We start from the raw sequence: 13,168 nt of genomic DNA, 5'->3' as shown, positions 1-13,168 counted from the left end.
TTTTTTTAAGCACTATATGCAGAGGGCTTGCCCACGCGCTTTTACTGGGTCTGCATATTCCCATTTCACACATTAACCGAAATTCCTCTTTAGCCTTAGCGTATCGGTCTGGCGGTAACGGTCTTGCTCGACATTGAACAGGCGGACCGTTCGTCTCGATGTGATGACAAACGCTATGCTTAGGAACTTCCTTAAAAGATACCGGTTTAGTTAAATCTGGATATTTAGCTAACAAACTATAATGTGGGTGTTGATTATGAATTGTAGTTATTGAACTTTCCATGCACTGTGACATACTAGCAATAACATTAAAATTTGTTACCTGATCCACTAGTTTCCGTTTACTAAAATCTACCACTAACTTATACTTAGTTAAAAAATCGGCTCCTATTATAGGCTGTCTAACGTCAGCAACTATAAATGTCCACCGAAATGCTCTCCTTAACTTTAAATTTAATACTAAACTATGCAACCCAAATGTCTTAATAGGTGTACCGTTCGCGGCATACAGTCTATAGTCCTCGCACGCTCTATTTTTCTCGCGCACTGCCCACCGGGGTAACACCGACACATTAGCACCACTATCTATTAAAAACCGTAATTTACTGTTTTCGTCAGTTATACACAAGCGGTAATTTATCGATGGGTCACAGCCTCCCGCCGCAGACAGGACCGAAGCTAGTTTTCCGCACTGCCAGTAGGTTGGTTCGATGTCTTCCACGTACACGGTTGAACACATTTGTGTGCTCGGGCTCTAAACTTATAGTGGTAGTAGCAAAGCCAGTCTGGATCTGCCGGTGTCCTCTTCCTGCTACCGCTAGTGATGCGCGTACGTGGCGCGCCGTGTGACCGTGATCGGCTTCTCCCACCGCTACGCTGGGAATTTTCAATTTTTCTTAGTCGTTCGCCCAGCTTGTGGATCTCCGCTATGACATCTGGAGAATCACTCCTTGCACTCCGTACTGCGGCCACCCCCTGTATAGGCATTGCATTTTCTGTCACCTTGTCTGCCATTCTGGCCAAAGCGTTAATATCGCTTAAACCTGATGCCGTGAGTATTCCTCTCACCCATCCCGGCAAATGGTTTTGCCAAAGGATGGTAAGGGTTTCATCTGTAACTTTGCCACTTGCCAGCTCTTGCATTTTCCTCAGCAACTGCGATGGCTTCTGGTCGCCAAGCTCCATTTCAGATATCAATTTTTGTACCTTTCTATTTTCTGACTCCTCATAAATGTCAAGTAATCTTGTTTTTAATGTATCATATTTACCATTTTCCGGCTGTTTGACTAATATGTCTGTCACTTGTTGTATAACGTCTTTTCCTAATTTCGATATGACAAACTGAAATTTTGCCTCGTCAGACATCTTCTGCGGGTGTAGCACTGCCTCCGCCTGTATGAACCAGTGTCGCGGCAAATCCGTCCAAAATTCAGGAATTCTCGCCGATACAGACACGCCGGAAACTGACACCTCTGGTTGAGCCATTTTAAATTCCAATGTGTGAGTCGTTACGTGTTGCTACCCGTGCAAAATAACCGCTAATAAAACCGAGTCGGGTCACCACTTTTGTACCACTTTAGTACTATTTGGATACTTATATATTTGGGTTTGAGTAAGGTATGTCGTGTCCCGGGTAGCGGTTATGGGTGATAAATAATAGTAGGCTCCACTGATAAAACACTTATATTGACTATCAGTTACAACGGTTAGGTAACGACTGGCGACAAACCGCCCGTATAGACTTCGTCATAATTACGAAAATGCTTAAGTAGCATTTTCATTTACAATCTATGTGTGTGTGACCACCACACTTTGATTTTTGCATCACACATTTTTATTTATATGGATTTAAAACGTTAAATATGCACTAATAGTAGTCAATTCACTGATTTTAAATGTATAAATCTTAGTAAATAAAGACGCGACACCGGTGGCGATGACCTTGACCGTGACCGCGGGCGACTAAGGGCAAAAACACACTGTTGTCCCTTAAGGTCAATTTACGACCTAAGAAACTTAATTATTATTGAAAATAAGTTTACTACGTGTATTGAAGTACGACTATGAATAAATGAACGAAGTGATGAATATTCAAAAATATGACCGTTTTTTTTTTAAATTTTGTTCGAGTATTTTGTATTACGCCGAAATAAGCGACCTATCTATCGCAAATAAGGCAATCTTAAATAGAAGATTAGGAGGATAGTAGGACAGGATAAGATAAAATCGGAACGGACTCACTGTTCTGAAGAAAGGCCGGCATAGAAGACCGTTGGTTTTCCAATTTTCGAATCTTGAATTTGCTTGAAAATCGAAGATTTTTCTTTACTCGAAGGACCACTTGTTGAATACTGACTATAATATTTTATAGGTGCAGGTTTCTTTCTTCGGTTTTCTTGCTTCTTCTTGATTCTATTCTTGAATATATGGATGATGTTGCAGAATTTGATATGTAGGTTTATGAGTCCGTCGTTGATGAGGTCTGTTCCTAATGTGTGTGTGACGTTTTATATGAATTGACGTCTGTCACCTTGTTTTCTTGTCTATTTATTTTGACATGTTATGAAATGACGTTTTACGTCATTGTACCTTTACTCAGAGGATAAAATGTTATTAATAAGGTTATTGTGGTCGAGTATTTTATCCTCTGAAATTTATTTGTTGTTTCACAACAGATAGTGGCCGGAACTGACGGTTTAATAGAATCGTAAATATTATCACTTAATTTATTTTTAAACCAAGTACTATATAAATACCATCCATAAATTACTGCCAACGAAACCAGAGGCGGATGTGGATAATGATTGGTACCTTTTTGGGCAAATTGTTAAATTATAAACCATTAAACGCTTAACAATATCCAAAACAGGCGTTTCTGTAAAATATAGCTTAATAATAAATGGTTCGGTTTTAAACAGATGAAAGGTCGTTTTTCACGAAATCCCTTTGTTTACCACGCAACTAAGCTGGAAAAATCGGCACGGAAAATTTTGATGGAGAAACATTTCCACCGCGGACTTATATTTAGCTAAATGCCACTTGTAAATTCAGTAGAAGCCTTAATACATTCGGTCAAGAGAATTCAAATCCTAAGTGTTCAATTCTCACTTTAATGGACTACTGACGTACTCACTCATAAAGGTTTAACACATAACAAGCTTTTTGATTGCCTAGTGGATATGACATCTGCCTTCGACTTGGAGGGCGTGGGTTTCAATCCGGGCCGGGGCTTGCACCTCCAACTTTTCAGTTGTGTGCGTTTTAAGAAATAAAATATTACATGTTCTCAAACGGTAAAGAAAAAAACATCGTGAGTAAATCTGCAGACCTTGGATTTTTCTTAATTCTCTACGTGTGTGAAGTCTGCCAATCGGCATTTGTCCAGCGTGGTGGACTTCCGAACCCTACGGCCGAACCCTTCTCATTATTACAGGAGACTCGTGCTCAACAGTGAGTGTTGATGATGATTATTTGTAATTTAAAAAAAAATTAAATTAGTATGAAATCTAAACTTGTCAACTTTTGCAACCTGGTAACGCCTTGACAACCAAACTGGTAAACGCACCAGTGTTATATATGTATAGTATATTATCAGTTTTACAAAAGAAAACCCGTAAATCAAAACAAAGACAGTTAACAATTTTGAGCCTTTTGCCCCTAAAATTGTTGTGTTTTTTGTTATTTTTCTTTTTTGTGCAACAAAGTAATTATAAAATAAAAATAAATAAGTAAATTATTTTTATAAAGTTTTTTTTTGTGTTTAAGTATAGTTTAATAAATTATTACACATAAGACAACACATTCAGTTTGAAATCACAGATAGACTATAACAATTTTGTTTATATGTAGGTATAGATGATTATGTAGGTATGTATTGGTTAAAGTTTTTGATTTTCTAGTCCAGCAGGCTATTGTAGCCTCAATAGCTCAACGGTAAGAGCGCTCGGACTTATCACCAAGGGGTGGTGGTTCGATCCCCGCCCCGTTGGTATTTTTTCGTACACACTCCTAATACAGTTTTTCCTGACTACTTATATGGGAACGGAAATATTGGTCATATTTAAAAGATATGGCAAGTATTAAAAAAAAAATATATATTTATAATAGTACGAGTACGTCTACATTATAATATTTTGTTTGAACTAAAGTCAGTAAGCTTGAATACGGTATAGTTTGTGTACGCACGAATTGAACGGTATTGTACGTGAAAAACGTTTCGACGTAAAATATTTCCGTACAAATTTTTCGAGCTTAGTTTCGTGGTTAAAACAAAAAGGATTTCGTGAAAAACGACCCTTCATATGTTTAAAACCGTGCGATTTATTATTATACGCCATGTTTTGAATGAAAACCAATCTATGGGATAAGTGAGTTATAGCCAATATGAATTTTATATATTAAATATTTTTATTCTCTCATTTATTTGTTAGTTCTTTTTTTTTTAATTTTTAACAATGTCAATATAAATTTAAAATACAAAATACTATTAAAAATTTATTAAAAAAATCAACACTCCCGCTGCGGGACATTTGAGTGCCCAAGCAACCGGTGGTCAGGACTCCAGAGTGAGGAACCTCCTCACAATACGCGCCGTCTCAAGAATCACTGCCTTCTGTATCCGACTCTTGATCAAACAGTTAAGCGAAAGCTTCTTAAGGTGTTGGTCGAAGAATACGTTTAACTGAGGGGAAATCTCCATAGTATACACTCGTAGATTCGATGTTACTAGAGTATAAATTGATAAACACGACCCCAAATGCCTCGTAAAATATAATAATATATTATCATTATATGGGTCCCACCACCTGCGGGTCTTAACACGTTAAGCTGGTACCGGTTATTGCAAAGTTTGTTGGGGATCCTTTAATACTTTAGGCAGTTGATTAATGTTGAAAGTTATAGTTTACGTTTAACCATTTATGAAGGTCGGGCCGTACGAAGAAAAAGTTTTGCGGCGAAAAAAAGCTTTTTGCTGTGTATTTCTTCTCCAATTTACGTATTACACGGGAACGTACTCGCTGTAATGTAATTTAGTTATATTTTTCTTGACCTTTGCGTTACATATTTCAAGGCTTTAAGAGCTTTATGACGTCTTTTCCCTGTATCATATAAGGATATATTACTTAAAAAAGATGAAGGAAAAGTGCGGTAATATTTTTTCGGCCACTGACAGTTATGACTCTATTCTGGGTTTGACTGGTTCATTAATTTCTCTCAAGAAAAATGTTAATAACAACTTCAAGTTGAGATTACTGTTGGTAGTATGCCCCGTGTCTTGATAAGCACAATTTATCCCTGATCTTTTTAAGGTCATGTCCCATCGGAGTATAAGAGTGAATAAGTTCTGCACTTGTGTTTACTCATTCACTTGTGCACTATAATACTCACGTTATCTCCCGCGTAGTCTAGTCTCATTGGCTGATGTGACCGTTAGTCGAGAGGATTTATTACTTTATTTTCCTAGGTAGTAAAATTGTGTTTTTAGTGGAACACCCGCAGTAGTTTTTTAACCGACTTCAAAAAGGAGGAGGTTCTCAATTCGGTCGGTATTTTTTTTTTTTTTTTTTTTTTTTTTTTTTTTTTTTTTTTTTTTTTATGTATGTACACCGATTACTCAAAGACGCCTGGACCGATTTCAAAAATTCTTTTTTTGTTTGAAACGGTATAGTCCCCATTTGGTCCCATTGCCATCATGACAAGATCTGATGATGGAATCCTGGAGAAATGGAGGGGAACTTTCGAAAATTATATGGGTGTCTAGTGTGTTCGTAAACTTTTCCATTTAGTACCTTTAAGAAATACAAAATTATGAAGGTTTAAAATCGATCTGATGATGGAGTCATAAAACAGACGAGGGAACTCCTTGGCGATTTACAGCAGTTACCTTGTGTTTGGGCTTGATTAATTTGTATTAATGAGAACTTTCCACACAGATAGGTGGTGACTGTCATTTAGGGGTTTGGTGATGAAGACCAAGGACAATTAAGGGAACTCCTTAACAGTTTACATTAACTACCTTGTGTTTGGCCTTGATTAATTCGTATTGCTGAGAACTTTCTACCTAGATGAGTTGTGTCTGTTATTAGGGGTCTGATGATGAAGACCAAGGTCAATGAAGGGAACCCCTTGACGGTTTACGGTAGCTACCTTGTGCTTGGGCTTGATTAATTTGTATTGCTGAGAATTTTGTACCAAGATGGGTTGTGACTGTCATTAGGCGTCTGATGTATTCGTTTGAGATGAAATTTTACACTAAAAATTGAAAAATAATAAAAATTTTAATAAAAAAAATACAACCGACTTCAAAACCTAAAAACGTACCCACTAAACTAAAAAGCGAAAAATAACATCATAATATGTTCTACCTGCTGATCAGTATGAAGTCGGTGCTTAGCCGGTGTTGTCTTAATTTAAGCCATTTCTGACAGGACCACATGAAACAACACTGTCTGCAAAATCTAAATCTATAAGATATGCTCACATGGCTTGAATTAATACATCACCGGCTTAGCACCGCCTTCATACTGATCAGCAGGTAGAACATATTATGATGTTATTTTTCGCTTTTTAGTTTAGTGGGTACGTTTTTAGGTTTTGAAGTCGGTTGTATTTTTTTTATTAAAATTTTTATAAGCATATTATTAACAGCCTTGAAAGCACACATTATTTGCGATTGGGATTTCGGGACGTTTGCGTTTTTCTCGTACCTACGTAAAAACACGTGCGTATATGCCCAGCTTTAATTAATTAATATTATTTGTTCATTTTGCTATTTAATCGATAAATATTGAAATTCAAGTGACTGAATAATTTTTACTTTTAAAATAGTGTTAAAATCATGTTGGTATAAAAGAATATGTCATACAAATCAAGTATGCGAGTCTAAAGAAAAATAGAATTGTAATACTCTTATGGAGAGAAAATACTTATTGATAATAAAAATATTAATAAAAGATTTCTTAACAAAAACTGTGGACAGATCTTGCCAGTAAAACAATTGTTTGAAATCACAAAGCCCTTTGTTGAGCTGTAAAGAAATCATTAAGTTATTGCATTCCTTACTCCTCTTCATAATCCGTATTTATTTCTATATAGACGTGTATACCTATACAAAGATAATTGTCCAAGTTACAAATTTAATCGCAGACAGATTTAATATTAACAACAAAACCGAGATTACGTCATCAGCTCCCGGTGAAAGTTAATCTGTGGTTTTGTAAAGCCATAAGATTTAAGTCATGTCGAATAACTGAGTTAAGGCTTAAAGTAGATAAGCTGAAAGGCTTTGTCGGGCCCGTGTTGGCTTAGTTGTTGACGGCCGGGGCGCAGTTTATACATTTTCTATGGGAACAGGCGGCATAGTGTGTAAATAAAGCAAGCTTTGGACCGCTTAGAGTATACGAGATTTTTCGGTTATAAACAGATCACATTTTCGCTTGATTAACGTTTCAAAAAAAAAACACTAAATTATATTTAAACTGGTAGTTTAAAATAAGTACTGAAAAAAACAAACGTCACTTTATAACATATTTTTCCCATAAGTAACGTAATTCACGCACACACGCGTGAATTACGTTAAATTGCAATGTACCTAATACTAGCTAATGCCGCGTGGTTTCACCCGCGTAGTTCCCGTCGGAATACGGGGATAATATATTCAGGTGGAATCTTGCAACTCAATTTTTAAACAGATGTCTTTAACCAATGGAGCTGAAATATAACATTGATGCAGCAACATCTAAGGGTTCATTTACACAAGCGGCATATGCTACCGACGACCGCAGTCGACTGCAGTCGGCGACGTCTCGGCGGCAGTCGATGACTGCAGTTAGCGACGTCTCGGCGGCAGTCGATGACTGCAGTTAGCGACGTCTCGGCGGCAGCCAACGACAGTCGACTGCAGTCGTCGGTAGCAGCTGCCGCTCGTGTAAATGAACACTAACGCGTCTGCAAATTTTAAATTCAAAGACGAACGAAATAAGCTTCTTCATCATCATCATTAACAGCCGATGGACGTCCACTGCTGAAGAAAGGACCTCTTGCATGGACTTCCACCTACCAACGGAAGGACGGAAAGCGGAAACGGAAGCTACCAGCATCCGGTGGCTCCCTGCAACCCGCTTGATTTCCTAGATCCACCTAGTGGGAGGGTAGACCAAAACAGCACTTACCGGTGTAGGGTCGCCATTCCAGCAATTGGGACCCCAACGTCCATCGGCTCTTCGTACAATGTGGCCTTGTCACTTCAAATGGTGGCAATGTCACTTCTTGCGGTGACAATGTCACTTCAGTTTCCCGACTTGCTGAGCTATGTTAGTGACTTGGGTTCGTCTGCGGATCTCCTCATTCATAAAGATAAAATAATAATTCAGATAAAAGCTTGCAACAGTAAAAATAAGAAGTAGTGTTAAATTAAATAATCCGTTATTTTTAACATTAAATTATTTATTATTAATATAAGGCAATTTAGGTGACAATCATTTTAAAATGCTTTGTGGTGTGTCAATAATGTTGCGGTGACCCACTAGCTTGTGCTGACAAATTAAATAACTGCGTTAATAATATAATAGGTATTATGTATCAATTCAACGAAACATTTAATTAACTGTTATTAAAAGGTTTTTGTCCAATTATTACCTCTATAGGTGGGTTATTCGTCACAGTGCTAGCTTTTCGGACCATTGACAGGCCTCTGCATTATAAAAACTAGTCAGTTATTAATGGAAGTCACCAACGTGTCGCGAAGCTGAAGCGTCAATGGGCGAGGCACGCAGTTCGAAGAGCCGATGGATGTTGGGGCAGCAAGGTACTGGAATGGCGCCGCACTACAAAGCGCAGTGTTGGACGAACCCCCACCAGGTGGACTGACATCAAGCGAGTCACACGGATTCGCTGGAGATAAAGTTGGCTGTAGAAAAGAGTGATTAGTACTAGCCTCCCCTTTCAATCCTCAACTATCTAATATATTTTTATTCTAAAGCTATCACGGTTCAAACTGCATAATTGGCTACCATGCTTACCTAATATTGGTAGGAGCAAGAGCTGACATCATCCTTCCTAAAATGAAGTCATCATTCATCATCATTATCAACCCATATTCAGCTCACTGCTGAGCTCGAATCTCCTCTCAGAATGAGGGGTTAGGCCAAATAGTCTACCACGCTGGCCTAATGCGAATTGGCAGACTTCACACACGCAGAGAATTAAGAAAATTCTCTGGTATGCAGGTTTCCTCACGATGTTTTTCCTTCACCGTTTGAGGCACGTGAAATTTAATTTCTTAAAATGCATAAAACTGAAAAGTTGGAGGTGCATGCCCCGGTCCGGATTCGAATTCACACCCTCCGAAATCGGTGAGGCGTAGGTCATATCCATTAGGCTATCACGGCTCTAAATCTAAAATGAAGTATATCTCACTATTGCGGGCTTTCGGTCCATCTATTTGTTCCAACTGTCACTTTAATGTGTGTACTGGATGTAAATGGATGGATTAGTAAAGGTTTTTTAAATAAGAGTACATGAAAAAGGGGAACAAATAACACGCGTTCAGTGATCCCCAAAGTGTTTTCACTCAGCGTGAGTGATGTGTCAGTTGGGACGGTGATCGTGCATACAGCGACTAACGTGATTACATATTTTTTATATTGTCCTAACATTAACGAGGTTAATTACAATATGTCCTATAATACCATTGTTGTAAAACTACCTGTTGTTTCAGTGGTTATTTTATGTGGCTCAGTTCTAGTCAGGATTTTTTTCTAAATTGGCTCAGATGTCATAATATTATTAGTTCTCAGTTACCGACATAGACGTAGCGGTGAGTAATTTAGCATACCAGTACGTTGCCGCGTAGAAACCGTGAAAGATGTGGGTAGAATATAATTGTACGTCCAAGTTGATTTGCCTCCATTTTATTTATTTATTGTTAAGAAAAATTAACAGCGTTACCAAGAATAAAATTAAACAATATTTCCTATATGTTACAGCCAATTACAGATTTTCCATATTTAGAACATTATAATAAACCAAATTTGAAAATACATTAAAGAAAAAGAAAAAATAGGTGTGTGTATTGTATGTGTGAAGACAGCGTGTGCTAAGTGTTTCACTATTTAGCCTCTGAAATTCAGCTATATGTCGCTTAAAATATTTTTTTGAGTATCGGAACAGGTGAATTTGTAACTGTTTAAACTGCATAGTCACTAACATCAAGTGAAATCGCGGTCAAGGGCTAACTTGTCATCGAATAGAAAATAATGTCTAAATACAAATTCTTTCTCCTATAGAGTGAGCCTTGGCTCTCTGTTAGACCAGAGGCTACATCCAGCCAAGTTCTAATCAATGTTGACTGGAAATCTATGAAAAAATTTACTATGTGTACACAACTAGGTTAAATAATGTCACCTTTACACGCATAAATATCTACACATACGGCGGCAATTTTATTTGGAATTCACGCAAACATATGAGTTTCGCATTAAACCGTGCAAAATATTCATGGCCTACTCCTACGGGCCGTGCGACCGTTCCCGAAAGTCATTTTTCATTTCCAAATTACATTCGTACCGACTCGGATAATATACTCGCTGTGACGTTGTTTGTATTGCGTAACGCGGACTGTTCTAATAAAGATTACAGTTAATGTGTTTTGTACAATTTTCTATAGCCCATACCATAAATGTGTTTCTATTTAATGGACACATCGATCAATACTTGTACCAACAAGTAACTTCGATGTTTGATCTGTTTATGACCAAAAATATAAAAAACGTGAAATATGTCATGATCTTCTTCGTAATATGATACGTTTTAAAAAAATGCTTTCTTGTGTTTTTTTCTTAGATAAGCTATAATTAGTGTGATAATTTCGTGATAAAAATCTTAATGAAACAAGCAATAAGACTGATACAAACCATTTGTTCAGTACATACCCTTGACACAAAAGGGGGTAGAGTATAACAAAATGATGGACCAACGAACCTCCTGGTAACATGCAGAATGCATGCTTTTTAGAGTTCAAAACAGAACGGTAACGGTAATCAGAATGCGGTCCTCGAATTATGTACACGCAAAACCTCGTAGCTCCTGATCTATATCGAGTTTTTGGTGAGGCCAAAAACTGAAATTTAACATTATATTGGAGATCGGTGAAGTTCTACGTTAACAGTGGGCCTAGTGACAGTTTGATACTGTTACTCTCGCGTTAACGTAAACGCGAATTTCTAAGGAATTAAAACAGCGCCATTTAGTGGCACTACTGCACAACTGTTTAAATTACATATAAATTCGCGTTTACGTCAACGCGATGGTAACAGTATGAAAATATTGAAAACTCCCACTAGGCACACAGTTTTTATATTTTGAATATTTAAGTTAGAAAGTGTTCGAATTTTAAAAACTTGAACACTTATTTATTTCACTGAATCAAATTGACCTCTAGACATAGATACCACAACATGATAAGGAAAGGTACAATCAGACTATTATCACCGTGTAAATGGTAGCCTCGATTACCTTTGCCGACCACGACCACCTAATGACCAGAAAAAAACCGGTCAAGTGCGAGTTGGACTCGCGCAGGATGGGTTCCGTAAAATCTGATGCTTTTAGTGCAGTGATACTGTACTTTTATCATCATCTCCTTACCCTTATCCCACTTAAGTGGGGTCGGAAAAATATGTCAATCTTTTCCATACGTCTCTATTACTCGTCAACTCACTAGAATGAAATTGAATTAAAATCATGTGTTTTGTATGGAAGCTTCTTTAAATATTTATTTTATTCTGTTTTTCACCCGATTACAGCGAAGTCAAAAGTAAGGGTAATGATTTTGACAGTCCATGTATGTATGTATGTATGTATGTATCTAAACTACTCATACTCATGGTAGAGCCGTGGTCGCACCTATTATATACCTACCGTTTACTTATATTTAATGGAGGTGTTTCCATTAGTCATAATCAGTATATAGTAGGTAGTAAGTAGGTATATAGTAGGTGTGATCATGATTATATCATGATAATTTTTGTACCTATGCATTTCCTAATTTCTATCCGAAATATTTTCTTGTTTCGAACTTTTTAGAACTCTATTTTTACGTAGTCGGGTTATAGTTTTTAAACTTGATTTTCATTAGCATTTGTAGTTATAGCAGTAGCAACAAAAATACATCATCTGTGAAAATTTCAACTTTCAACTGTCATGGTTCGTGAGATACAGACAAACGGAGGGACGGACAACGGAGTCTTAGTGATAGGGTCTCGTTTTATCGTTTGTGTACGGAATCCTAAAAAGTTTCGTTTAAAAACCAAACAAATTGCGCTATTCCTTCAGTGGCCTGTTCGGCTCGGCCCTGGTACTTCCGGCTCATATTAAAACCTTATCGTACAATCTTAACTGCTCTGTACTCCAAACTATGGCCTCTACTGAAAATGATATACTTATATTTCGTTAACACGCAACAAAAGCTCTTATTCTCTAAACCATAAAGCCGGTTATCGTGTGTCGCAGCTGCCGTCCGCAAATGCCCTATTATTTTTCATTATTAATTTGATAAGATGTGTATGTGCCATATTTTCGGCTTTATTATGTAAAATATAGGGACGATTTTCATCTATGAAATATTTTATTATTTTAAATAGGTATTTCGTTACGGGCACACTGGAAGCTTTTTGTTCGTTGTGCATGAATTTTTGATAATGTGACGTATAAAGTTGTATTTTGTGTGACTTAACTCATTGTTCGTGACTTATGAGTTTAAAAGAATAATTATGTATGCGTTACATTTTGTTATCTTTTGTCTTTGGCTAATTATGCTTTGATTATTAATTGAATGGGTGTTTTGGGTTCAATCTTCACCTTTTTGAGATCTTGAGCAACAAGATAAAATTTCGAATTTTGAATATGAAGAAGAAGAAATACTTTATTGCACACAAAAATACAATTATAAATTGAAACATTAAAAACATAAATTAAACTTAGCATGCAAAGGCGGCCTTATTACTACAAGTAATCTCTACCAGGCAACCCCTGACGAGAGAACTTGCGAAGAAAGAGCGGGAAGGTGCAATACATTATATGTAATTATATATATATAAATAATTAAAAATATATATATATATATATATATATATATATATATATAAATATAATATAATATATACGTAAA

The 13,168-nt window shown here is 36.8% G+C and overlaps 2 protein-coding genes across 2 annotated transcripts in view; one reads left to right on the top strand and one right to left on the bottom strand.

Annotated features, from left to right (window-relative positions):
- The window catches only part of LOC112053346 (hemicentin-1-like), a 248,203-nt gene that overhangs the window by 20,300 nt on the left and 214,735 nt on the right, over positions 1-13,168 (top strand). The gene's annotated exons all lie outside the window — the stretch shown is intronic.
- Positions 679-1,485, bottom strand: LOC128198185 (uncharacterized). The gene has a single exon (XM_052882165.1). It carries the CDS (start codon positions 1,483-1,485, stop codon positions 679-681), a length of 807 nt encoding a protein of 268 aa, XP_052738125.1.

Source organism: Bicyclus anynana, chromosome 6 (genome assembly GCF_947172395.1).
Source record: "Bicyclus anynana chromosome 6, ilBicAnyn1.1, whole genome shotgun sequence".
In the NCBI taxonomy this organism is placed as follows: domain Eukaryota; kingdom Metazoa; phylum Arthropoda; class Insecta; order Lepidoptera; family Nymphalidae; genus Bicyclus; species Bicyclus anynana.
The sequence above is the reverse complement of the archived record's forward strand: the minus strand, read 5'-3'. Positions and strand labels throughout refer to the sequence as shown.

What these genes read in the sequence shown, in the direction of transcription:
- LOC128198185 (XM_052882165.1), bottom strand. Translation starts at nt 1,485, where the DNA reads ATGGCTCAACCAGAGGTGTCAGTTTCCGGCGTGTCTGTATCGGCGAGA.